The sequence below is a fragment of the Symphodus melops genome, assembly GCF_947650265.1.
Source record: "Symphodus melops genome assembly, chromosome: 4".
In the NCBI taxonomy this organism is placed as follows: domain Eukaryota; kingdom Metazoa; phylum Chordata; class Actinopteri; order Labriformes; family Labridae; genus Symphodus; species Symphodus melops.
The window spans coordinates 1406544-1434390 of NC_136694.1; the positions used below are offsets into that span (position 1 = coordinate 1406544).

A 27847-nucleotide genomic window follows, 5' to 3' on the forward strand; every position below is an offset into this window, starting at 1 on the left:
AGGATCTGTGGATAAAATGAAAATCCTATATCTCCCCTAAACTCCCATCTTTTCTTTCAACGGCTTTTCCTTTAGTTATGAACCCCTGTATACTTTGTTTTGTTGTTTTTCTTTTCAGTGGGAGATCACCTCATCTCTTACATCGGATTTATTTTGTTCTGTGTTAAAGCACAAAAACATAAAAGGAGGAATCACTCTATTGTTTAAGCACAAATGACTGTACTGTACAAATGTCTCTGAATATGTGTGATTACAAATACAATTGAAAAAAGAAATATGATTGAAAGGAAGTGTGAGCTGATTCCTCTGTCAGACCCTGATGGATGAAGCTCTCCTCAGCTTGCAGAGCTTCTCCACACACAAGATGGTGGAGGTTCCTCCTCTGTGGATCATCAGCTGCTCCTCTCTGCTCCACCAGAGTCCTGATCACTCACATTATCACGGAGACAATCCCCAGCTAATGAGAGAAGAAGAGAGATGACAGAAATCATTTTCATCAGCTGTGAGTCATCAGATTCCCCCACAGCGCTGTAACTAAGCTCCGCCCCCACTCCACCTTTGGACTTTAACACTGAACGGTTTCATGTTGGTGTATGAGTGTGAGTTTACACTGAGTTATGAGAGCTTCACGTCCACACACACTCAGACACACAGCGTTGTTCTGTCCTACCAGCTCTGACAGCCGACTGTTCTCCTCTCCACTTTAAAGAGTCAGAGCAACACATTCAGTTCAGAGAAGAAACAGGACTTATTATAGTCAGGTCAAAGGTCAACTAACCATGGGAGGAAAATAGAAGAAGGCGTAGTTTGGACATGAATCCTCTCTGATGTTTCTTTGTTTCTGTCAGTTGTCCTTCCTGCATTTGTTCCAGCAGCTGTGTAACTTTAGTCTTTGAGCCTGTTTGTCTTCAACTTCTTCATATCGTTTGTTCACAGTCTGTGAGATATGGTGATAGGTTATATAAAGATAGCTCCGCCCCTTTTATGAAACTCTGGGTTTACTTCTCAGGTTGATAAGCAGCTTCATGTGACTGTTCAGCACCATCTCTTCTGTCAGGGTTAGTGAAGCCAGATCACAGAAAACAAACCCTGAGTATGTTGAACTCTCTTTGTAGTAGAGAACCAAGAAAAGGATTTCTCCAACAACAAACAACAAGAATGTAAATATATGTATGAGCTGATATGTGGAGGCTTTACTAAAGAACACTGAGAGACTGACCTCAGAGTCTCCAGTCCATAGTTTGGATTCTTCTGAAGATCACTCAGCAGATTCACGTGTGAGTCCTGCAGGTTGTTGTAGATCAGGTCCAGCTCTCTGAGATGGGAGGGGTTGGACTTCAGAGCTGAGGCCAGAGAAGAACAGCTGATCTCTGTCAAACTGCAGCCATCCAATCTGAAAAAAGAATAAAATAAGAATAAAAATAATGTGTAATCCAGTCACATGTGTTCAGGTTGTGATGAGTATCTCAACATCACTTTGTCCTGATGAATCAAGTTTTCTCTAAATGATTAGAGGATCATTTCTGATTGTGTATTCACTAAATCTAAATCCTTCAAATGTCAGCTCAACATTCATCCAGCTGTTCATGTGCACAGATGAAGAACAGGCTGCTGATCTCAGTCAGCTCTGTGATGTTACTACATTTATCAAATCACACATTATTCAATCACAGGTCTTCATGATTTCACTTCTTAACAGAACCAGAGGAAACCAGAGGCTTCATGTGCACCTTGTTCAACTTTACTTCACAGAGTCACAAAAACATTTTCACATCAAATCTCTAAATTATTCAGAAACTTCAAGAACAAGAAATCTCCTAAATCATTAAATATCCAGAGATTTAAATTCAGACAAATACTGAAAATATATAAATCCTGAAATGTGCAACAATGGAGGATGTGGATTGAAATGATTCAAATGAATGACACAGTCAGTGATCTGACCTCAGAGTGTCCAGTCTGCAGTTTGGACTCTGCAGATAATCACACAGCAGCTTCACTCCTGAATCCTGCAGCTTGTTGGTACTCAGCTCCAGCTCTCTGAGATGGGAGGGGTTGGACTTCAGAGCTGAGGCCAGAGAAGAACAGCTGATCTCTGACAAACTGCAGGCCCTCAATCTGAATAAAGAATAAAAGAAGTAAATGTAGATGACAGTGAGCTTTATACATGAATGTGTGATGTTGTCCACATGAACACACTGATGTGATCATCATCTGTTCATTCACACATTGAAGGACTTCATAGTGATTCATTCATGTTTTTGTACTTCCTGATCATTCTTAGATTGAAATGTACAATATGTTGAATTTTATTAGAATCTTTACATTTAAATATCTGAATTCATTTCAAATGGACTAAACCCATGTTATATATCCAGTGTTTCATGGTTTACAGCTTTGAGGAGGGAGGACTTAAGTTTGAATTTTGACAATAACAGTCAACAATGAAGTCTTGAAGCATTGTGATGCTAAAGTGTTTGTTCAGCATGCTGGTAACTGTAAGAGTGGACTGAATCTATTTGATATTAATATGAGGCTGTGATAGAGCTGTCACCTTTCTCTCCTTCTTTCTTCTCTGAGGGAGAAACTCTTCATCCTTACATTTGGACTTTAGGAGCTCTCTTAAGGACTGACATGCTTTGTGAATAACCTTGATCTTTACCAGGATCTAGTCTTTAATCTAAGTAGAAATGTAGCTGCAGCGTGTTCCAGCTCCAGCTGTCTGCCACTGTGGCTGAAACTTCTCTTCTCCCTTCTGTTGTCCTCGTGCCCTGCTGTCACTCTCCACTCTTCTCAGGACTTTTTTCACTTCAACCTTGATTTGAACCCGTCTGTTGTCGGGATCTGATGCTTTTAAACCCTTGAACCAAAAGTCTTTTTCATGACAGAAAGCCTGGGCTAAAATCTGTGTGCCAGTGCACAATTCAAGTGTAGCGAGCGCTCACAGGAGTGACAGCAGTGAAGCTGTCGGGTACGTTGACAACACGTCCAACTTATTAAAGCAGTCAAAAAGATAGCACGCCAACGTGAACATCACTGCAAGCAGGAACAAAGAGAGTGTGGAGCAAAGCCAAGTCTCCTTTGCATTTAAACAGCCTCTTGATAATAATTCTGAACGGGCCAAAGACATAACAAACACCACTGCTGTTTTTATTACAGTGGATTACATGCAGAATGGGACTTTGTGTTTTTACAGCTTCTTATATTGACAGAAGGAAATATGAATAGTTGTGAGATGAAACTGTCCCAGCTTTATTTTGTGCTCTAAAAAGTGCTGACTTCATAAACAGAAAGGTGTCAGTGTTTGTCTCTGCCATTTTAAACACATCTTTTTATATATACTATAGGCTATATGGATGATTTTATTTCATTCATTTATTTTATTGATTGGAGACTCTTTTGGTTATAAGTATATTTGATTTGATGTTATTTTTGAATGTTTCATTTAAAATGTCATGAAAAAGAAACCTGAGCAGGTGAAGTCTGAACTGTCCATGCTGAACTTAAGACAATGTGTAAAAGGGAAGTTGTAAATGTTCCTGATAAAGAAAAAGAAAGTGTTGCATCAGGTCCCTTACTGGACCCAAAATGTACCCAACCCAATCTTCAGAACTGAGAACCGTACCCAACCCAAATGTTTGTGTGGCGTTACAGCCCGAGTAGAGACACAGCTGATAGTAAAATCATTTCATCAAGTTCTCAACAAATCAAAATGTGAACCATGTTTGAACAGCATCCCCCCCTTTTTAAAAGCAGGAATAAGACGGGGGTCCTTCATGTTGTAGCTCACCTCTTTTTATGTCTGATTATTTGATGTTTCTGTAAAAGTCTGAGAGAGTTGACTCAAATCTGGGACAAAACTTTAACAGGTCCAAATGTTCCTAAAAACAACATTTTAAAGTGTTGATGACTATAATAGTATTTTAGACATTTAGTATCTGAAGGTTTTATAGTTTGAAGAGTTTGACTCTTTTTTAAATAGTTAAAAGTTTTTAATTGTTTTCTGCCATCGGGCAGGTTTAGACATGAAACAAAGAAATCAGAACCAACATTTGGGATTTCAAATTGGTTTCATCATAAAAATCTTTCTATTATATTCATATCTATATTACAGTCAGTGATCTGACCTCAGAGTCTCCAGTCTGCAGTTTGGACTCTGCAGATAATCACACAGCAGCTTCACTCCTGAATCCTGCAGCTTGTTGTAGCTCAGCTCCAGCTCTCTGAGATGGGAGGGGTTGGACTTCAGAGCTGAGGCCAGAGAAGAACAGCTGATCTCTGACAAACTGCAGCCCCTCAATCTGAGTAAAGAATAAAAGAAGAATAACAATAATGTGTAATCCAGTCACATGTGTTCAGCTAGTGATGAGTATCTCAACATCACTTTGTCCTGATGAATCAAGTTTTCTCTAAATGATTAGAGGATCATTTCTGTTCGTGTATTCACTAAATCTAAATCCTCCAAATGTCAGCTCAACATTCATCCAGCTGTTCATGTGCACAGATGAAGAACAGGCTGCTGATCTCAGTCAGCTCTGTGATGTTACTACATTTATCAAATCACACATTATTCAATCATAAGTCTTCATGATTTCACTTCTTAACAGAACCAGAGGAAACCAGAGGCTTCATGTGCACCTTGTTCAACTTTACTTCACAGAGTCACAAAAACATTTTCACATCAAATCTCTAAATTATTCAGAAACTTCAAGAATAAGAAATCTCCTAAATCATTAAATATCCAGAGATTTAAATTCAGACAAATACTGAAAACATATAAATCCTGAAATGTGCAACAATGGAGGATTGAAATGATTCAAATGAATGACACAGTCAGTGATCTGACCTCAGAGTCTCCAGTCTGCAGTTTGGACTCTGCAGATAATCACACAGCAGCTTCACTCCTGAATCCTGCAGTTCATTGTTACTCAGCTCCAGCTCTCTGAGATGGGAGGGGTTGTACTTCAGAGCTGAGGCCAGAGAAGAACAGCTGATCTCTGACATCCTGCAGCCCCTCAATCTGAATAAAGAATAAAAGAAGTAAATGTAGATGACAGTGAGCTTTATACATGAATGTGTGATGTTGTCCACATGAACACACTAATGTGATCATCATCTGTTCAATCCAACATTGAAGGACTTCATAGTGATTCATTCATGTTTTTGTACTTCCTGATCATTCTTAGATTGAAACGTACAATATGTTGAATTTTATTAGAATCTTTACATTTAAATATCTGAATTCATTTCAAATGGACTAAACCCATGTTATATATCCAGTGTTTCATGGTTTACAGCTTTGAGGAGGGAGGACTTAAGTTTGAATTTTGACAATAACAGTCAACAATGAAGTCTTGAAGCATTGTGATGCTAAAGTGTTTATTCAACATGCTGGTAACTGTAAGAGTGGACTGAACAAAGAGAGTGTGGAGCAAAACCAAGTCTCCTTTGCATTTAAACAGCCTCTTGATAATAATTCTGAACAGGCCAAAGACATAACGTAGGTTACAAGGTGTAACCATGGTTCTCTGAGTGAAGAGACTATCTCTCCACTACATATTTCATATGTATGGGGCTGACCCACAGGGTCAGGTGACGTTGTGGACAATTAACTTTAAGACACTCCACCTGTGAGGTGGCTAATGACAGTATAAGAGCACCTGTGCACCACACTGTCACTGATTAAATTTTTGATGGAACATATCCCCGTGTGGCCTCGAGTTGGAGAGATAGTCTCTTCACTCAGAGAACCATGGTTACACCTTGTAACCTACGTTCTTCGTATCGAGACTATCTCTCCACTACATATTTCATCTGTATGGGGCTCTGTAAGACACACCACAAAGGGATAGAGCAGCACCCGCCCAAAACATGAACTGTGCGTCCATTGAACGAGACGTAGCCGCTACCAGTGCTCCAAGCAAAAGAACCACCACGTGGATGTCAATGATCTATATAAAAATATTCAAATATACACACCCCCCAGGCCAGCAAGCAACGCTTACTGCCAGTCATTGCCTGATGCCAAGGTGCCTAATGCCACCAAGGCTAGCCTGCCCTGCAAGATGCTGAGGCTCGACTAGGGAGGTGAAGTCGGCACTCCGAACAGCCATGCCAGGCTAACGGAGAAGGGGAAGTAAAACATGACGCTATCGCTGGGCTTGACCAGCATCTGTCTGCTGAATGACTGCTTGCAGCCTCATTAATCTGGTAGAACCAAGCAAATGTAGACGGACCGGACCAAGTAGCAGTTGTGCTGATCTCACTCAGAGATGCACCCTGCCACAATGCTCAGGAAGCAGCCATGCCACTGGTGAAGTGTGCCGGCACCCACAGGGATCCCCTGTGCCCACATATGTCTGCTGGATAGCCTCTACAATCCAGTGGGAAGACCGGCATTCGACAAGGGTTTACCGGATACTCCGCCGTAAAACCGACAAATTAGCTGCCCATCGGTTCATCGGTGCCCTGTGCACAACACCTGTAGTGCCAGCACAGTACACACCAGTGAGTTTCTGTGCTCCTCTTTTCCTCTCTGCCCCCTTTTGGAGTAGAGAGCCGGAGCTCAAACCATTGACTCGACAGAGAGTCAGAAAGAACCTTGGGAAGAAATGCTGGATACTGCCTGCACCATCTGGACCTGCCGAGGTCCGCAAGAAGGGAGAGAGCCTGAAGCTCCTCACTTCGCCCGTCGGTGGCCAGCGCCATGACAGGGCAGTCTGAAGGGCTAGCCACCTCAGTTGACTGAATCAAGGGCCTCGAACGGAGTCCGTACCAGAGCCTTTACAACCAGCTCTAACCCCAGCCGGGAGAGCCGGGCTACAATAACAGCCCATATGACTTCCGGCCCCCATGAGGAATTGGGACAAAGCCACCAGCTTCCTCCAATTGGCATCAACCTATACGGGCTGTCTTGATAGCTGCCACCATTCCTCGCTAGGGTGGAGGGCGACTTCCCTGCCTCCAGGAACTCCTGCAAACTGCAGACTCACCGGTGCAGAGCATGCCTGGGGATCCACCTGCACCCTGCCCTAAGGACCCCTCTGTTACGATAGAGTGTCCTAGATGATGGCGCACGAGCACCCTGCAGACTTTGGACCATCGACTGTGACAGCCACATGGCAAACAGCTTGGTCCTCTCAGGGGCCATGCCCAGAGTTCCAGACCCCCGGGGGGGGGGGGGGGGGGGGGGGGGGTGTCTCCTAGCACCAGGAGACACCGCTGCACTGGGCACCTAGGAAAAAGGGCCAATGGCACAGCTTGACCGACGATGTCATAAACCCCAGGAGGCGGAGACACCCACATGACCCCGGCTCCCGGTCTGAAAAGTGAGAGACATTCCCCCGAGGGTCACCTCTCTCTCCTGAGTCAATGTTAGTTATGCAGTCAGGGGAACCACCATTAGGCCCAGAACTGCATTATTTGAGATGGCTTCAGTCCGCTTTAATTCTCCAGTTAAGATGCAGACCTGGGTGCTGTATGTGATCCCGGAGTGAGGACAAAGGAGCCTGATATTGCTCCACTGAATATGCACCCCCGAGCCTGTCATCCAAATAATTTACTTTACTTCCATGCACCAGGTAAGGTGTGGGGAGCCAGTGGGAGCCCAAATGGACGGACCTGAAATTCGTATGTCCTGCTTCCCAATGCAATCTGAGGAACCGCCAATGCCCTTTCTAGATCGGAATCTGAAATTAGGCATACGTCAGATCAATGGCGATAATAATAATAATAATAATAATACATTTTATTTAATGGCGCCTTTCAAGCCACCCAAGGTCGCCTTACAGTGGATAAAAACGATACATTAGGTTAAAACCAAACATAAAAACAAATTAAAACCGCAAGCGGTGATGAAGGGACCGAAGCACCCCGCGCATGTCGGCGCGTGTCGCGACCGCGAGAGTGCGAGGGCGGGAGTGCAGCCGCGACAAGTGGCCAAGCAGCAGGCCTTACAGTCATCGAAGGTTAAAAAATTGGAGTGCGCCGAGACATCAAAGTTTGATGGTACGCCGTGGCCACGCCCTTTGACGAAATAACGTGCGGAGCACAACAAGAGATCTTCAATATGTCTAGAACACACTAAGATTGTGTTCGCGATGATCGGATAAACGCTTTTGGAGGAGTTCGTTCAGATAGCTAACCTGTGAAACGGGAATTTCAGCCATTCAAAATAAATATGGCGGACTTCCTGTTCGGTTTTGACAATTGGTGTAAGAGGATTTTATGTAGCTCCTGACATGCCCAATGAGCATAAAACATTTCATGTATGTAGGACAAAGAAAGCTTTATGGGGAGGCCATTTTTAAGAATTCATGGGGGCGCCACTGAGTCATGTAGCCACGCCCACTTATTAAAACAGCATGACAAGTTTATTTTTTCTGCTGGGATCATGTGTGTTATGTTTGATGACTCTACGTCTATATTAAGTACTATAACAAACTACTTCCTGTTTATGAGGAACAACGCTTACGTACGACCACGCCCTTTAACGAAATATTGTGCAGAGCACAACGAGAGATCTTCAACATGTCAAGATCACACAGACACTGACTTTTTGTCAATCGGATAAACGCTTTTATAGGAGTTCGTTCAAATATGTAACCTTCAAAATGAGAATTTTCGCCATTAAAAAAAATATGGCGGACTTCCTGTTTAGTTTTGACTATGTGTGCAAGAGGATTTATTGTAGTTCCTGACACTATTAACATACAAAAATATTGTCATGCATGTCAGAGAAAAAAACTTCTATGGGGAGGCCTTTCAGAAAGGAAAAATAGGGGTGAGCTGAGACATCAATGTTTGATGGTACGCCATGGCCACGCCCTTGAATGAAATAACGTGCGGAGCACAACGAGAGATCTTCAACATGTCTAGAATACACTGACACTGAGTTTACGATGATCGGATAAACGCTGTTGGAGGAGTTCGTTCAAATAGCTAACCTGTGAAACGTGAATTTCGGCCATTTTTGTTGCATTCATAAAAATATGGCGGACTTCCTGTTTGGTTATGACGATAGGTGTAAGAGGATTTTATGTAGCTCCTGACATGCCCAATGACCATAAAGAAATTTGTGTATGTAGGACAAAAAAACCTAAATGGGGAGGCCTTTTTGAAATTTTCAAGGGGGCGCCACTGAGTCATTTAGCCATGCCCACTTTTTATGCCAGCATATCTAGCTTTACTTTTCCACTGGGATCATGTGTGTGATGTTTGATGAATGTATGACTATATTAAGGCCCATAACAAACTACTTCCTGTTTGTGACGAACAACACGTCCGTATGACCACGCCCTTTGAGGAAATAACGTGCAGAGTACAACGAGAGATCTTCAACATGTCGAGAACACACTGACATTCTCATTGTGTCAATCGGATAATTGCTTTTGGAGGAGTTCGTTCAAATAGCTAACCTGTGAAACACGAATTTTCGCCATTGAAAAAAAATATGGCGGACTTCCTGTTTGGTTTTGACTATGGGCGTGAGAGGATTTTATGTGAGATCTCGCATGCTGAATGTACCTAAAAATTTTCGTGCACGTACGATGAAAAAACCTCAATGGGGAGGCCCTTTTGAAAATTTGAAGGGGGCGCCACTGAGTCATTTTGCGAATTTTCTTTACGAAATGACGAGAATATCAAATTTTTCGCCAGACCCGATGACATTGGAGATTTTGATGAGTTTTCATTCACGTTCAAGCCGTCAAAAATGGCTCCAAAGAGGCGGAACAAAAAAAAAAAAAAAAATTAAAACCGCAAGCGGTGATGAAGGGACCGAAGCACCCCACGCATGTCGGCGCGTGTCTCAACCGCGACAGTGCTACCTCGGGCGTGAAGCCGCGACACGTGGCCAAGCAGCAGGCCTTACAGTCATCGAAGGTAAAAAAAATGGGGTGAGCCGAGACATCAAAGTTTGATGGTACGCCGTGGCCACGCCCTTTAACGGAATAACGTGCAGAGCACAACGAGAGATCTTCAGCATGTCTAGAACACACGAAGATTGAGTTTGCGATGATCGGATTAACGCTTTTGGAGGAGTTCGTTCAGATAGCTAACCTGTACACCGCGAATTTCAGCCATTCAAAAAAAATATGGCGGACTTCCTGTTGGGTTTTGACCATGGGTGTAAGAGGATTTTATGTAGCTCCTGACATGCCCAATGAGCATAAAAAAATCTCATGTATGTAGGACAAAGAAACCTCTATAGGGAGGCCATTTTTAAGATTTCATGGGGGCGCCACTGAGTCATTTAGCCACGCCCACTTATCATAACAACATGACAAGTTTAATTTTTCTACAGGGATCGTGTGTCTGATGTTTGGTGACTCTACGCCTATATTAAGGCCCAAAACAAACTACTTCCTGTTTGTGACGAACAACGCATCCGTATGACCACGACCTTTGAGGAAATAACGTGCAGAGCACAACGAGAGATCTTCAACATGTCTAGAACACACAGACCATGACGTTTTGTCAATCGGATAAACACTTTTATAGGAGTTCGTTCAAATAGGTAACCTGTGAAACGCGAATTTTCGCCATTAAAAAAAATATGGCGGACTTCCGGTTTAGTTTTGACTATGTGTGCAAGAGGATTTATTGTAGTTCCTTACAATATTAACATACAAAAAAATTGTCATGCATGTCAGAGAAGAAAACCTCTATGGGGAGGTCTTTCAGAAAGGTAAAATAGGGGTGAGCCGAGACATCAATGTTTGATGGTACGCCATGGCCACGCCCTTAAACGAAATAACGTGCGGAGCACAACGAGAGATCTTCAACATGTCTAGAATACACTGACACTGAGTTTACGATGATCGGATAAACGCTGTTGTAGGAGTTCGTTCAAATAGCTAACCTGTGAAACGTGAATTTCGGCCATTTTTGTTGCATTCAAAAAAATATGGCGGACTTCCTGATTGGTTATGACTATGGGTGTAAGAGAATTTTATGTAGGTCCTGACATGCCAAATGAGTATAAAAAAGTTCATGCATGTACACCAAAAAAACCTCAATGGGGAGGGCTTTTTGAAAATTTCAAGGGGGCGCCACTGAGTCATTTAGCCACGCCCACTTATTATACCAACTGTCTAAGTTTTATTTTTCCACTAGGATCATTTGTGTGATGTTTGGTGAATGTATGACTATATTAAGGCCCGAAACAAACTACTTCCTGTTTGTGACGAACAACGCGTCCGTATGACCACGCCTTTTGAGGAAATAACGTGCAGAGCACAACGAGAGATCTTCAACATGTCGAGAACACACTGACATTCTCATTGTGTCAATCGGATAATTGCTTTTGGAGGAGTTCGTTCAAATAGCTAACCTGTGAAACGCGAATTTTCGCCATTGAAAAAAAATATGGCGGACTTCCTGTTTGGTTTTGACAATGGGTGTAAGAGGCTTTTATGTGAGATCTCGCATGCTTAATGTGCATAAAAAATTTTGTGCACGTACGATGAAAAAACCTCAATGGGGAGGCCCTTTTGAAAATTTGAAGGGGGCGCCACTGAGTCATCTTGCGAAAAATGTTTATGAAATGACGAGAATATCAAATTTTTCGCCAGACCCGATGATGTTGGAGATTTTGATGAGTTTTCATTCACGTTCAGGCAGTGAAAAAGGGCGTCAAAGAGACGGACCGGAGAAAAAAAAAAAAATAATAATAATAATCATTTGAAGAACAATAGGGTCCTTCGCACTGGTCAGTGCTTCGGTCCCTAACAAAAGACAGGTGTAGTGTGGAGTGAACAGTTACAGTGAGTATGCCAGTTTAAACAGGTGGGTTTTGAGTTGGGATTTAAAGGTGGAGATGGACTCTGACTGTCGTATGTGGGGGGGGGGGAGTTCCAAAGTCTGGGTGCCGAGCAGCTGAAGGCTCGGGCACCCATGGTACTGAGGCGTGGTGTGGGGATGACTAGCAGTCCAGCAGAGGTTGAGCGGAGGGTGCGTGAGGGGCTGTAGTGATGGAGGAGGTCGCAGAGGTAAGTGGGGGCTAGCTGGTGAAGAACTTTGTAAGTGAGGAGGAGGTTTTTGTAGTTGATGCGAAATTGTACAGGGAGCCAGTGAAATTGAATGAGAATGGGGGTGATGTGATCAGATGATGTGGTGCGAGTAATGATCCGGGCGGCAGAGTTCTGGATGAGTTGCAGTCTGTTGATGAGTTTGGCGGGGAGTCCAGTGAGGAGGGCATTGCAATAGTCGATGCGGGAAGTTACAAATGAGTGAACTAGGATTTCGGTGCTGGACTGGGACAGTGATGGGCGGAGTCTAGAAATGTTACGGAGGTGGAAGAGGGCAGTCCGGGTGATGTTTCTAATGTGGGGAGCAAATGAGAGGGTGCTGTCCAGAATGACGCCGAGGCTTTTGACTTGGGGGGAGAAGGGTACAGGGAAACCGTCGATGATGATGGGTGGTACTGGGGTGTGTTGTGAGTTGGTGAGGGTGGGTTTGGAACCGATGAGCAGGGCCTCGGTTTTGTTGCCGTTGAGTTTTAGGAAGTTCCTGCTCATCCAGGTCCGAATGTCTTCCATGCAGGTGATGAGGGAGGTGGGAGGGGTGGTGGCAGTGGGTTTGGAGGAGATGTAGACCTGTGTGTCGTCGGCGTAACAGTGAAAGTGGATCCCATGATGGCGGAGGATTGTGCCCAGAGGGAGGAGGTAGATGATGAAGAGTAGTGGACCCAAGACTGACCCCTGGGGAACACCCAGTGAAACACCCGAACACCCAGACTTGTGGTCCCTTATTTGCACAAATTGTTGGCGGTCAGTGAGGTATGATGTGAACCAGCAGAGTGCAGCACCAGTGATCCCAATGCCAGCCAGGCGGTCCAGGAGTAATGTGTGGGAAATAGTGTCGAATGCTGCGCTGAGGTCGAGGAGGATGAGTATGGTCAGAAGTCCGGAGTCAGCTGCACAGAGGAGGTCATTGGTGATTTGGTGATTGGCGATGAACCAATACCCTCTGCAGATGAACAGTTTCACCCTTGGGATGGTCAACCTCTTGCACGGTAAATGTCTGAGACATTTGCTTAACCTTCTCAGATCGAGAACGGGACGGAGAGTCCCATCCTTCTTGGAAATGAGAAGTACCGGGAATAAACCCCAGTTTGCTTGTTGCCTGGTGTAACAACTTGGATTGACTCTGTCCTTATCAGAGTGGAAATTCCATCCTGTAGCACAATCTTCAATATTGGCTTCACCCCTGTAAGGACAGCTGGATCCCCAGAGATCGGAGGACGGCGGGCAACTGGATATGCCGAGATCACCCCGGGGCCTGCCCAGTGTCCTCCAAGCCTGTAAGACATGCACTAGCCATGCAGCGGCCGGCCAGACTCGGACAGACGTCCGGAGTGAGGCAAGGCTAAGCTGTCATTTGACCCGGGCCCTCGTCCACTGCCACGGCGGGCATCCAAGGTAGTCCTGATGTCTCCAGAGTCCCAGTTCCATTCCTGTATTGTGGCAGGGGGAGCTGTTGGACTGTCTCACTTGCACCAGAAGTTTATGTGGGCACAGCGACACGCTTCTTGGGCTGCTTTTAAAATAACCTTAGCACCTGGTCCCACCAGGGCTGAGGAGGCCGCTTTAGATCCTTGGGCTGCAAGGCAGACCATGACCACCAAAAGTTGGCACCTCGCCCAGTGAGGCGCTATACCTGTCCCGGCCCCTTTCATCAACTGTGCCTTCGTGACAGATGAAACAAGCTGTAGTTCGGATAAAATGCGCATATCATATCCGATGATACAGTACCAATGTGGACCCTGTATTAGCCAGCTGCACCCGAACTGTGTACCTCAACTAGAGAGGCAGTCTACCCTCGTCGGTTGGGCAGCTCTATTTCCATGGCACAGAGCCTGAAGGGTCTGCTGGTGGAGCCAGGAAGCTGACAAGCCTGACTGTTGAAGACAGGAAGCTCTGAGTTTAATACGCAGCTCTGGACTAAGGTGTAGGTTACAAGGTGTAACCATGGTTCTCCACATGAGGACTGCCATAGCTGAACCAATGGTGGCATTGCCAGACAGCCCACCTTCTTCTCGACCCTGCACAGCAGACAATCGGCTACTCGGGGTTGAGAAATACAATGGTTCAACCCAGCCCTCAACGACTCCTCCACGTCTCGGAGGAGAGGCACCAGAGATAGCACCGGCTATGTTTTTGTACCCTCATAAACTGTGTGACAGCGCAGGGGCCCGGCCCAATGCCTGGGCCGCCCCATCCGCTCTCTAAATAGGCAGAGCTCACTACCCCGGTCAACCTCTCAGGTGCCGGGGCAGCCTCCTCTTGCCATGGAGGAAGGTCGTCGACATAGTGCCTAGTACATCAGCCTCAACCTCTTCGTCACCCCATGAGTGGGGGAAGGGAAGGGGGTTCCCGGAGACACAGCCAGCCTCCGCCCCTCTGAGGCTCTTAGGCTGCCAAACCCGGTGGGCGGAGCCACCTGCCTAATCCTCCAACTTGCCTGTAGAGGACCTACAAGGACCGTACTTTTCCCTTCACTCTTTGTTCGTTTGAAATATCTTTGAAATTCATGCACAAGGGAGTGTTCAGTCTCTCAATGTGAAGGGGTCCCTCTGGTGCCATGGAGGAAGGTCATCAACCAAGTGCCCTAGCACATCTATTTCGACCTCTTCCTCGTCCTCATCCCCCTCCGCCTCGCTCCTCCTGAGAGGGGGGACAGGAAGGGGATTCCTGGAGCCACAGCCAGGCTCCGCCCCTCTGAGACGTTTAGCCTGTCGGGACCCAGTGGGCAGAGAAGCCTGCTCAGCCCCTCCAAACACCCTGTAACGGGCCTCCAACAACCGTACTGCTCGCTTGAAAATAAAGCAATTCATGCATGAGGAAGGGTCCTCTCTCGCCATTGTGGCGTGGTTAACTCCAAGACACAACACACACCTCTCATGTCCATCCTCAATGGACATCCGCGCCCCACAACCCTCACAGTTATGGCCGCGGCTCGCCATCTCGCAAAACCTCGCGAAATCTCGCCGCGGTTGTGGATGAGGAAGTGCTAACCGGCTAGCGCTGTCACGCTGACACGCCACCCCCTCACCGCGGCTTGGACAGACAGTTTATTCCTATGGCGCGTGAGCCCCTTGTCGGAGCAATACGCCAGGAATGAACTGTGAGAACATGCTGAAACAGCGGTTCTTTTTACAAAAAATATGTGGAGTAAACAGCAACCTCGAGAGCGAACTCTCTCTTACACTTGTTAAGTGGCAAAGACTGTCTCATCCTAACACATAAAGTTTCTGTTCTTTGTAATTCGCACAAACGCCAACCTGCTCTCGTGGAATCAAAATGATCAGTGACAGTGTGGTGCACAGGTGCTCTTATACTGTCATTAGCCACCTCACAGGTGGAGTGTCTTAAAGTTAATTGTCCACAACGTCACCTGACCCTGTGGGTCAGCCCCATACATATGAAATATGTAGTGGAGAGATAGTCTCGATACGATAGAGAACAAACACCACTGCTGTTTTTATTACAGTGGATTACATGCAGAATGGGACTTTGTGTTTTTACAGCTTCTTATATTGACAGAGGGAAATATGAATAGTTGTGAGATGAAACTGTCCCAGCTTTATTTTGTGCTCTAAAAAGTGCTGACTTCATAAACAGAAAGGTGTCAGTGTTTGTCTCTGTCATTTAAAACATGTCTTTTTATATATACTATAGGCTATATGGATGATTTGATTTCATTCATTTCTTTTATTGATTGGAGACTCTTTTGGTTATAAGTATATTTGATTTGATGTTATTTTTGAATGTTTCATTTAAAATGTCATGAAAAAGAAACCTGAGCAGGTGAAGTCTGAACTGTCCATGCTGAACTTAAGACAATGTGTAAAAGGGAAGTTGTAAATGTTCCTGATAAAGAAAAAGAAAGTGTTGCATCAGGTCCCTTACTGGACCCAAAATGTACCCAACCCAATCTTCAGAACTGAGAACCGTACCCAACCCAAATGTTTGTGTAGCGTTACAGCCCGAGTAGAGACACAGCTGATAGTAAAATCATTTCATCAAGTTCTCAACAAATCAAAATGTGAACCATGTTTGAACAGCATCCCCCCCTTTTTAAAAGCAGGAATAAGACGGGGGTCCTTCATGTTGTAGCTCACCTCTTTTTATGTCTGATTATTTGATGTTTCTGTAAAAGTCTGACAGAGTTGACTCAAATCTGGGACACAACTTTAACAGGTCCAAATGTTCCTAAAAACAACATTTTAAAGTGTTGATGACTATAATAGTATTTTACACCTTTGGTATCAGAAGGTTTCATAGTTTGAAGAGTTTGACTCTTTTTTAAATAGTTAAAAGATTTTAATTGTTTTCTGCCATCAGGCAGGTTTAGACATGAAACAAAGAAATCAGAACCAACATTTGGGATTTCAAATTAGTTTCATCATAAAAATCTTTTAAAGGGATTTTCATTAAAAAGGAATAAGTTCATTTGTAAGTGGTATTTTTAAGTTTGTTTGTCTGGGACATGATGTTTCCCAATTCTCAAGAATGTGTGAAATTCAAACAAAGTCAACACAGTTTCTATTATATTCATATCTATATTACAGTCAGTGATCTGACCTCAGAGTCTCCAGTCTGCAGTTTGGACTCTGCAGATAATCACACAGCAGCTTCACTCCTGAATCCTGCAGGTTCTGGTTCTCTCTCAGCTCCAGCTCTCTGAGATGGGAGGGGTTGGACTTCAGAGCTGAGGCCAGAGAAGAACAGCTGATCTCTGACAAACTGCAGCTCCTCAATCTGAATAAAGAATAAAAGAAGTAAATGTAGATGACAGTGAGCTTTATACATGAATGTGTGATGTTGTCCACATGAACACACTGATGTGATCATCAGCTGTTCATTCCAACATTGAAGGACTTCATAGTGATTCATTCATGTTTTTGTACTTCCTGATCATTCTTAGATTGAAACTTACAATATGTTGAATTTTATTAGAATCTTTACATTTAAATATCTGAATTCATTTCAAATGGACTAAACCCATGTTATATATCTTTTTATTGTTGAGTACTTACAATACATCAAATATTTCCAACAGTGATCAGAGTCAGAGAAATATTAGAGATGTAACTGGACGTGTCTTGTCTTGGCGGAAGATTAAAGAGCATATTGCAGGTTAAAGACAAAACTTAACTAATCATAGGAAAATACGTTAACAATACTGTTTTTAAAGAAATTCTGAAATTAATAACCCACAGGGTCTCCTGGAGACGTTTTAGTCTTTGCTTTTTACTTCCACATTCGGCTGTGACGTAACATAAGGGAGTCCCGCTGAATCCCCGTCTGTTTAACATAGAAAATCATGGATCTGAGTGTCACTCCCGTCAATAAAGAGGAAGAAAATATGTATTCCTTTACATATAATGGTCCACTGGCTTATTATTCTGAACCTGTTAGATGTGATAGAGAGCAGAAACAGGCAGGATTAGAGGAACAACAGCCTCAGGAGAGAAGCTGTGATGTGAGGAGAGACCCGGAGCAGGCGTCCTGCTGAGTGACAGGTGTCAGCTCGCCATATATGGGCGAGTGCTGTGTTCACATCAGCATATGTAAAGTTTGTAATCACATTCAATCAATTAAAAAACAATTTGTAGAAGGTGCAAGTGCCGATCATTCACCTTTACATTGTATGGGAGTTGCTCGTAAAAACGGCAAATCTGTACAACGTATTACGATGCCGCGCTGTGCGCGCGCGCGAGAGAGAGAGACATAGAACCTGATTACACGGCCTGTGCAAATGCAGCACTATGTCTTTATTGTTTATTCCTCATGCAGCCCAGTGCTCACGTTGTTATAGAAAATACAGTGTACGGTGCAGGATGCTCCTGACGTGAGTTCACAGCGCACGTAATCCACACAAACATGCACAACAGCGCACACACTCCACAGTTTAATTAATGCGTGCACATATATTAGGCTACTACAAAAAGTTGAAAGTTTTAATGGGACAGAGGACTGACAGACGTAAAGCTTGTGTTTCTGTTTGTTTCCAAACCGCGCGTTCCGTCTTTCCCCACTGCGCACACACACACACACACACACACACACACACACACACACGCACGCACGCACACGCGCGCACACACACACACACACACACACGCTCTCTTGCAACAGAGTTGGATTTCTAATAAATCGTATGACTACATATATTAATACAGACTGTCCGGTGTCTATTACGCTCACACTAGAGAATATAACAGAGGATTCCAGCAGATCAAATCATTAAACGCCTTCTGTCTGCGTATATAATATTTGATGTTAAACACCCAGAGATTGAAATTAATAAGGAAACGCTTTTGTGTCTGATGCCGAAATATTTAACGTGTCTGTTCGATCGTTTTCTGAGGTTGTGGGAATAATTCACCAAAAAACACTTTGAATAATCAAGCCACTTACACTGTGCACCTGAATGTGCGCCGCGCAAGTTACAAACTATTGCAGGGAGGCATCCTGTCTGTTCTCACTCACTACCACGTATCATTACACCTCTTTAATCATGTTTTAGCCTGTTTTTTTGTGCTTTAATTCTTTTGTGCTGCCTTCTAAATGTTTGTTTGTAAAGTGTTTTATGCTCTCGGTGCAAGACAAGTTCCCCCAGGGGTAATAAAGGCTTCATTCATTCATTCATACATGGACGCATAAAGCCGATCAAAGCAGAGTCAGAGAACGGGACTCCCTTACGTTACGTCATATGACGCGTTGTTGAAAAAAAAGCGTGTTCTAAACGGTTACGCTAAAAACAACCACTTTCTCCTCTAAATTAGAGCACTTATGTGTTGTAGAACATATTAAAAAAATAACCTACTTATTTTACAGCCATTAACAGACTATATAAAATATTAATTAAATTTTTAACCTGCAATATGCTCTTTAAGCCTGGGAGATATATCCAGTATTTAAGATAGATGGTTATATATTCAAACATGATATAAGATGATTCAGCTATTTCTCATCTAACTGTGTCTCCCTCTTCACCGTGCTCTCTCTCTCTCTCTCTCTCTCTCTCTCTCTCTCTCTCTCTCTCTCTCTCTCTCTCTCTCTCTCTGAGCCTAACTCAAAAAAACTCAATGGATAACAAAGCAGTGTGTTTATTGAGGACAGCCAGAATAGTAGTTATTTAGCTGACTCTTACTCCCAGCATGCTTTGCAACAGCTAACACATAGGTGTGAAGTTTAGGGTGAATAAAAGCAGTCGTCTCCCATTCTTCTCTCTCTTCAAATGCTTCCAGCATCCAGAGACACAAGTCTACTCCTGCTTCACAGCACGCTGCTCTTTCTTTCAATGTTTTGGCGTGCAGGCAACCCGAGGCCTCAAGGAATGACAGTGTTCTGAATCCCCAGCTTGCATCATCCATTGAACGCATCTCGACGGAGATTCTCTGAGAGCATCTTATTCACAGAGCGAATTAAAAAAGGTATTTAGAGAGTGTAAAGATCACGTCTGGTTCCATCCTGCAATGAACAGGACAACCACGGAGATCGCCTCGCTCGACAGAGAACACACCGATCCTGCTCATCCTCTGGGAACCGCCGCCGCCATCACATCTCATCTGCACGGAAACAGACTGGAGATCTGATTTCATGGTGGGACCTTTCCCCTCCTCAACCGCAGACAAACGCTTTACAAGTGAGGCTGAATCAGGTCTGAGCAGTGAGCTTTAGAGAATGTGTTTAATAACTGAGTCATTCATGTGAAGTAGTGAAGATAATATTTGCTTCTTATCTGACCACTGCGTCTCTGGTTTGACTAGTATAAAAGCTCACCACACACACACACACACACACACACACACACACACACACACACACACACACACACACACACACACACACACACACACACAGTATCTAACAGCGTCTGCATGACATGTAAACACAGAAAAAAAAGTGACGTGTGTAAGTAAGTAAGCGTGCATGAGCTGAATATTATTCAGTGGGAAGCGGTCTGTCCTTGATTTTCAAAAGCACATCAATATAGTTTTGCCAGAATTGAGCACACGTCTTAATTGATTAAGATTTATCTGAATGGCATCAAAAGCAGATTGTAGCTTTTGTATGGCACCTGTTAATGATGAAGCAGAACAGTACAAAATAGTGTCATCTGCATAAAAGGGAAATTTGGCATCATTACATTTACATTTAAATAAATAGTAAATAAAATGGGACCCAATATGGACCCCAGGGGGGAGGGGGGGGGGGACACCATTTTCAGTCAACAAAGGTTTATAGGATATACCATCAACCTGAACACTTTGTGTTCTGCTGCACAAGTAGTTGCTAAACCACATGACAGCTTTTGTTTGTTTGTCTGGGACATGATGTTTCCCAATTCTCAAGAATGGGTGAAATTCAAACACAGTCAACACAGTTTCTATTATATTCATATCTATATTACAGTCAGTGATCTGACCTCAGAGTCTCCAGTCTGCAGTTTGGACTCTGCAGTCCCTCACACAGCAGCTTTACTCCTGAATCCTGCAGCTTGTTGATGCTCAGGTCCAGCTCTCTGAGATGGGAGGGGTTGGACTTCAGAGCTGAGGCCACAACGTCACAGTGAGTCTCTGAGAGTCCACAGGCAGAAAGTCTGTAGTGACACATAAAATAGAAAATTAATAGTCATGAAAGAAGCGTTGATATTCACGTCTCACATCTGATGATTGAAGTTTGACAGGTCCTGTTTGGTCTTAACTTTACACATCAGTGGAATCTCTCACTGACACAAAAAGTCTCCTCACTGCTTTTCAAACCTGCACATTCTTCATCTTTCAATCATTTACTAAATGTTACAGATGTGTAACCCTGCTGCTAAAACAGCTTAAAAAGAGTTATTAAAAGAGTCATAAACAACATAAATATTGGTTTAGTTCATCAGTTCATGTTGTATTTATTTGATGTAACACACTCGAGCTGTGATTACTAAGTCAGTGAGTTTATTGTTGCAGTTTTGTACGACTAAAATCAACAGTAGTTTTGCAGTGCAGATTGATGTGCAGCAAAGTAAAAGTCTGCGATGCAGGACGAGAGTTTCTTGTTTTATGAAGCCAGAGTGAGTAAGAGATGGTCACCATGTTGTCACCATGTTAAATGTAGAAGTTGATAAACAGCAGAACTAAGTGATAAAGATGGACAGAGGATAATTCATCAGTTAGGAGTGAGAAGAGTTCCTGTAGAAGTCATGAAACTGAGTGAAGTGTGTGTCATCTTAAAAAGCTGCACTTCACATGTCTCAGTCAGCCAGCTGCTCACTTCATTGTGCTCCTTTTTCTGCCTGTTAGCAAACAAGTTATGGCTTTGCAAAGTCATTCAAACCAGTTCATGTGATTTAGTGATCCTCGAACTCATACAGGTAAACATCATTCATGCTCATGATTTCATTTAGAGGTCAAAATCCTGATTTGACTCAAACAAAGCTGCTCCTCCTTAAACTGTGTGTGTGTGTGTGTGTGTGTGTGTGTGTGTGTGTGTGTGTGTGTGTGTGTGTGTGTGGTTACTGTGCTCACGACCTCGCTCCTCCAGAACCTAGAAAGACGTGCATTTATCCAGGAGGGTTACACATGGAAACACATGGAGTTTGATTTAGGATGAGCTCATGTCTATAGTGATCTAAAGTGGGATCTATTCAGAGGACTCTCTCTGCAGTAGAAAACCATTTGAAAGTCATTGAACAGTAACTCTGGAGGAGGACCATCTCATTCTCCAGCCGTCTGACTCACTTCTATAAAGGTGAAAATACAGAGACTGCTGCAGAATGATTCAGAAATCAAACAAGTCAGCAAAGAATCAAATGTAGTGAGGTGAAGGATCTCCTGTAAGAACAGTTTATCTGTGATCTACCTGCTGACATGTTCAGAGATGATGCTCATGATTGATTAGTAATGCCTGCAGAGGCTGGAAGGGGGCGCTCACAGCATCTGATATCTCTCTTTTCAGGGATTAACACTATCACACATCTCAGTCACTTCTTTGGGAATTCTCTCCTGAATGTGTTCACAAAAAAACTATCAAAAACATTTATGAACTCAGGACAAAAACCTCAAAAACATCACGTATGAAAAAAACTACCACTGACTGTTTCTCCTGAACATGAACAGAGGAACAGTTTTTAGTGACCAGAGAGGATTTACTTTAGTTTATTAAATTATTACATAGGGCTGGGAAATTAATTTAAAATTATTACAAACCGACTTTCAGAACAATTAATCGATGTCATCTCGCCCATGTCAATTATTTCAATTATTTTCAGGACAGAGTCACATGAAGACACGTCCAATCCACGACCTGGAAGTTTGAACACATTTTGTCTTCATGGAAGACGACGTCCAACAAAAACAAGTCAAATGAAAACACTGAAGAAAAAAGTTTCTCTGTTAGAGAAGTTAATTTCTCCTTTCAAACTAAAATGTGTGGTTTTCATTTCAAGAGATGATTTGATTTCAATTCCAAATATTCACTTAATAACCACTCGATAGTTCATCAGATATTCACTCTTTCATTAGACAAATATCCCAGCTTTAATAGTGGAGCACATTTAGAGTAGAGACCATGTCAGTGAACTATGAGGGAAAAAACTAAAACTAAATCATCTTTTATTAATCTTAACTGAAGTCAAATGTTCAATGAATGGTGATATTGGTTTGAGGTCATATCACCCAGCACTATTAGTACATGACACTGATTTATAATGCTCATCACATCTGGACTTACTTTGCCTTCCTGCAGTTCCTCACAGCTGGAATCAGTCTCTGTCGTCCCTGGTCCGTTGTGTTGTACTTCTTCAGGTCCAACTCATCCAGAACCTCCTCGGACATCTGCAGCATGTAGGCCAGAGCAGAGCAGTGGATCTCAGAGAGTTTCTCCTCTGATCTGTTCTCTGACTTCAGGAACTCTTGGATCTCCTGATGGACTGAGAGGTCGTTCGTCTCTGTCAGACAGTGGAAGATGTTGATGCTTCTGTCAGGAGATATATCTTCACTGTTCATCTCCTTCAGGTTGTTGATGACTCTCTGGATCAGTTCTGGACTGTTGTCTGTCTGACCCAGCAGGCCTCCTAAGAGTCTCTGGTTTGACTCCAGAGAAAGACCATGAAGGAAGCGAACAAACAGGTCCAGGTGACCGTTCTTACTTTGAAGGGATTTCTCCATTGCTTCCTTTAAGAGAACATCAAGAGTTGAATCTACATGTGTTTCTCCCAGAAAAGCCTTCACTACTGTTGTGTTCCTGTTGGTGAAACAGTGGAACATGTAGACTGCAGCCAGAAACTCCTGAACGCTCAGATGAACAAAGCAGTAGACTGTTTTCTGGAAGATCACACACTCTGTTTTGAAGATCTCTGTACAAACTCCTGAGTACACCGAGGCCTCTGTGACATCCAGACCACACCGCTCCAGATCTTCTTGGTAGAACATGATGTTTCCGTCCTCCAGATGTTCAAACGCCAGCCTCCCCAGCTTCAGAAGAACTTCCCTGTCGGCCTCTGTCAGCTCATGTGGACTCACCTGATGTCCCTCACCATACTTGTTCTTCTTCCTCTTTGTCTGAACCAGCAGGAAGTGTGAGTACATGTCAGTCAGGGTCTTGGGCAGCTCTCCTCTCTGCTCTGTGCTCATCAAGTGCTCCAGAACTGTTGCAGTGATCCAGCAGAAGACCGGGATCAGACACATGATGTGGAGGCTCCTGGATGTCTGGATGTGTGAGATGATTCTGCTGGACAGATTTTCATCACTGAACCTCCTCCTGAAGTACTCCTCCTTCTGGGCGTCAGTGAAGCCTCGTACTTCTGTTACCCTGTCAACACATGAAGGAGGGATCTGATTGGCTGCTGCAGGTCGAGAAGTGATCCAGATGATAGCTGAGGGGAGCAGATTCCCCTTGATGAGGTTTGTGAACAGTGTGTTTAACGATGACTTCTGTGTGACATCACACACCACCTCCCTGTTTGTGAAGTCCAATGACAGTCTGCTTTCATCCAGGCCGTCAAAGATGAACAACAGTTTACAGACAGCGAGCGTCTCTGCTGCCACCTTCTGTAATGTTGGATGGAAAACACGGAGCAGCTCAAGAAGACTGTAGCGCTTATCTCTGATCAAGTTCAGCTCCCTGAATGAAAGCAGGATCAGCAGACTGACGTCTTGGTTCTCTGAGCCCTCGGCCCAGTCCAGAGTGAACTTCTGCACTGAGAAGGTTTTTCCAACACCAGCCACACCGTTTGTCAGAACCACTCTGATGGGTTTCTGTTGGTCGGGTTGAGCTCCTGTCTTTGGTTCCTGTTGGTCGGGTTGAGCTCCTGTCTTTGGTTCCTGTTGGTTGGGTTGAGCTCCTGTCTTTGGTTCCTGTTGGTCGGGTTGAGCTCCTGTCTTTGGTTCCTGTTGGTCGGGTTGAGCTTCTGTCTTTGGTTCCTGTTGGTCGGGTTGAGCTCCTGTCTTTGGTTCCTGTTGGTCGGGTTGAGCTCCTGTCTTTGGTTCCTGTTGGTCGGGTAAGGCTTTAAAGATGTCCTGGCACTTGATTGGAGTCTCATGGAGGGTCGTCTTCTTTTTAGAGTCTGTCTCCATCTGTCTCACCTCATGTTGGGTGTTCACCTCTTCTTTCTGCCCCTCTGTGATGTGGAGCTCAGTGTAGATCCTTTTGAGGGGGGCTCTACTTCCTGTTTCATCACTTCCTTCAGTCACATGTTCACATCTCGTCCTCAGACTGACCTTATGTTGATCTAAAACCTCCTGCTGATCTACTGAAAGAGAGAAAGATAGAATCTGATTATTGTTTTCAGATGTTTTTGTAAAAGAAGTAAAAAGAGTTTTAATTTCTAGACTTTTGACATTGACCAATAAAAGTCGTGTTTGAGGAGATCACAGAAGCACAAAGGTGTACAGTCTTACTTTGTTCAGTGCTGCTCTGACTGACTGTCTGCAGTCCAGCTCCTGGTCTTGATCCATACTGAGGACAGGACATCTCCTCCTCTCTAACATGAGTCCTCTTCGTCCCCCTGTGAAGACATGTCTTTAGAACTAAACTGATGGTTGACTGATAGAAAATATGAAGATTAACTTCCGGTTATGGCATCTACCTGAACGGCAGCGAGATTCAGAGCTCCGGCCTATTGGACCCATTTTTGCTTTTCCATTTCAACATGGAGTCACTCAGTTGTCCACGCTTGCCCCAGTACCGAGTATTTTACAACTTTCTCTACAAAAACGCCAAACGCACGTAAATATAAACCGGAAAAAGTGGGTGAAGTCGATGACGTTAACGGCGCTAGCAAAGATCGCACCTCGCTGGATAGAGAAGATGAGGACAATGCTAATGCTAGCACTAGCGGCCAGGTAGACGACGAGACTAACACTTTAGTTAGTGATCAATTGAAGGACTTCTTGGAGGATAATAATGTCCTTTCTAAATATCAGTCAGGCTTGAGAAAAAAACATAGCACTGTTACAGCTGCATTTAAGGTTTGAAATGACATTTTTGAAGCCATTGAAAAATGTTGTGTAGCTCTAATTATTGACCTTTCAAAGGCATTTGATACTGTTGATTACAGATTATTGATCAACATCTTCATCAAATTGGCCTGTCAAAGCAAGCAGCACAATGGTTTGACAACTATCGGCAGGATCCACTTTGTCCTTTTTAGAAATCTCAAAGGGGGTCCCCCAGGGTTCGATATTAGGACCCATTTTATTTTCCATTCATATTAACAATCTGTGTGAAAATGTGTTGAATGCCATGTATCACTTTGATGCTGATGATACCATCATCTATTGTTGCTCAACATCTGTTGCACAAGCTTTTGAGTTTATGCAATCAGCATTTAATGTTGTCCAGTCTCGGCTGAGGGAACTAAAGTTGGTCATAAACTATGATAAAACAAAGCTCATGTTGTTTTCACATTTACGTGAACTAACAACAAATGTACCCTTGAATTTTACGTCCCAAGGAAATACAATCGAGCTTGCAAAAGCAACAAGTACCTGGGTTTCCTTCTGGACTGTGAACTATCATTTAAAGCACATATCACCAAACTCGTCTCCAAACTCAAAGTGAAGCTGAGATTTTATTATAGAAATAAATCCTGCTTTTCACTCAGGGCGAGGAAACTTCTTGTTTCGTCTACCTTTCTTCCTTTGTTGGATTATGGCGATGTGCTGTACATGGGCGCCTCTGCTAAATGTTTACAGTCATTGGATACCGTGTATCAATGCGTGTTGAGATTTGTGACAGGTTGTAGACGCCTTACTCATCACTGTGACCTGTACATGAAATCTGATTGGCCACCCTTAAAGGTGCGCAGGTATTTACACAGGCTAAATCTTCTTTATAAAGCTCTTCTTGGTTTGGTGCCGTCATATTTATGTGAACACCTTCAAAGAACCAGAAGCCAACACGCCTTGTGTTCCTGTGATGTTTTAAAACTGTCTGTTCCTCGTGTCCGCACTGAGCTCGGAAAAAGAGCGTTCAGTTTTGCTGCTCCCTCTACCTGGAACTTTCTCCAAAATGACTTGAAAATGGCCGACCTCATTTCACTTGAAGCCTTTGGCTCCATCTTAAAGGACAAAAAACGTGAGGCAATCGGACAGTGTCTGTGTGTCTGAATTGTAACCTGTCATCACAACTCTGCACTTCATCTGTAAACTGATCTGTTCATTGGAATTGTTTTTTTCTTAACTTATTGTCTGTAAACTGTTTTAATCATGACGTGTGCTGCTGCCCTCTTGGCCAGGTCGCCCTTGTGAAAGAGATCTTGATCTCAATGGGTTAATTACCTGCTTAAATAAAGATGAAATTAAAAAAGAAAGAAAGAAATTCTTCTGTTTGGATTCAGCTCATAGTCTGCAGGGAGATGATTGTTTCTTGTGTTTTAATCCTCCTAAAACATCTGAAGAGACAAAGAGTTAGTAAGAAGACTTACTTTGTGTCCAAGGGTCCAGCTCCTTTACTGAAGTTTAAGAGACGACGTTTGGACCGATCACTCTTCAGAGACTGACAGCTGGGTACAGGAGACTCTGCTCCGTCCTCCTCTTCCTCTAAACTCACATCCATGATCTGATCTGAAGTCAGTCTGAGAGGAAACACAGAAACACTCACTGAGAGATCAACACAAGAGAAACAGGAGACATGATCTAACACACACACACACACACAGACACGACCGTACAGACACACACACACACACACACACACACACACACACACACAGACACACACAGACACACACAGACACGACCATACAAACACACACACACACACACACACACACACACACAACCGTACAGACACACACACACACACACACACACACACACACGCACAAAGACATACAGACACGAACATACAGATACACACACAGACCCTTTGGTACACACACACACACACACACACACACGACCATACAAACACACACAAACACACACACACACACACACACACAGCTCATATGAATGTAAGCTGTGACGTCATTAGAAACTGTCTGTGTTCAGTTGACAGGAGGAAACTGAGAGTACAGAAGTGAAGATATAAAAACTGTGGATAAACACTCACCCTGCTTCACTCTTTACTTCTCTCTTCACTTCTGTCCACAAAATGTCTGAACTCACTGAACACTTTCACTGTCCCGCCTCCTCTCATGAGTCTGGATCACGTGTTGCTCCTCCCTCCTCCACTTACAGGAAATGAGCTGCTGTGTGTGTGTGTGTGTGTGTGTGTGTGTGTGTGTGTGTGTGTGTGTGTGTGTGTGTGTGTGTGTGTGTACTCATCATCTCACCAGTGTTAACTGATAATTATTATTGAAGAGCTTTTTCTAACACACATTCTTACAGCTCCCTTAAAGA

At 43.7% G+C, this 27847-nt stretch overlaps 1 protein-coding gene across 2 annotated transcripts; it reads right to left on the bottom strand.

Moving 5' to 3' along the window:
* Positions 1–14: 14 nt before the first annotated feature.
* On the bottom strand, positions 15–27812 carry LOC306822702 (NACHT, LRR and PYD domains-containing protein 12-like). Of its 2 annotated transcripts, XM_079341877.1 has the most exons (11): positions 27558–27812; positions 26929–27078; positions 24902–25008; positions 22734–24753; positions 20440–20613; positions 16587–16763; positions 4847–5020; positions 4128–4301; positions 1945–2118; positions 1220–1393; positions 15–457 (listed from the first exon to the last, which is right to left on the bottom strand). In XM_079341877.1, exons 2-11 carry the CDS (start codon positions 27057–27059, stop codon positions 439–441), a joined length of 3324 nt encoding a protein of 1107 aa, XP_079198003.1. In that variant the 5' UTR covers positions 27060–27078; positions 27558–27812; the 3' UTR covers positions 15–438. The 2 variants fall into 2 exon arrangements, with proteins under 2 accessions (XP_079198003.1, XP_079198002.1); XM_079341876.1 differs by lacking the exon at positions 15–457 and having other exon boundaries at positions 659–1393.
* Between the last annotated feature and the right edge of the window lie 35 nt (positions 27813–27847).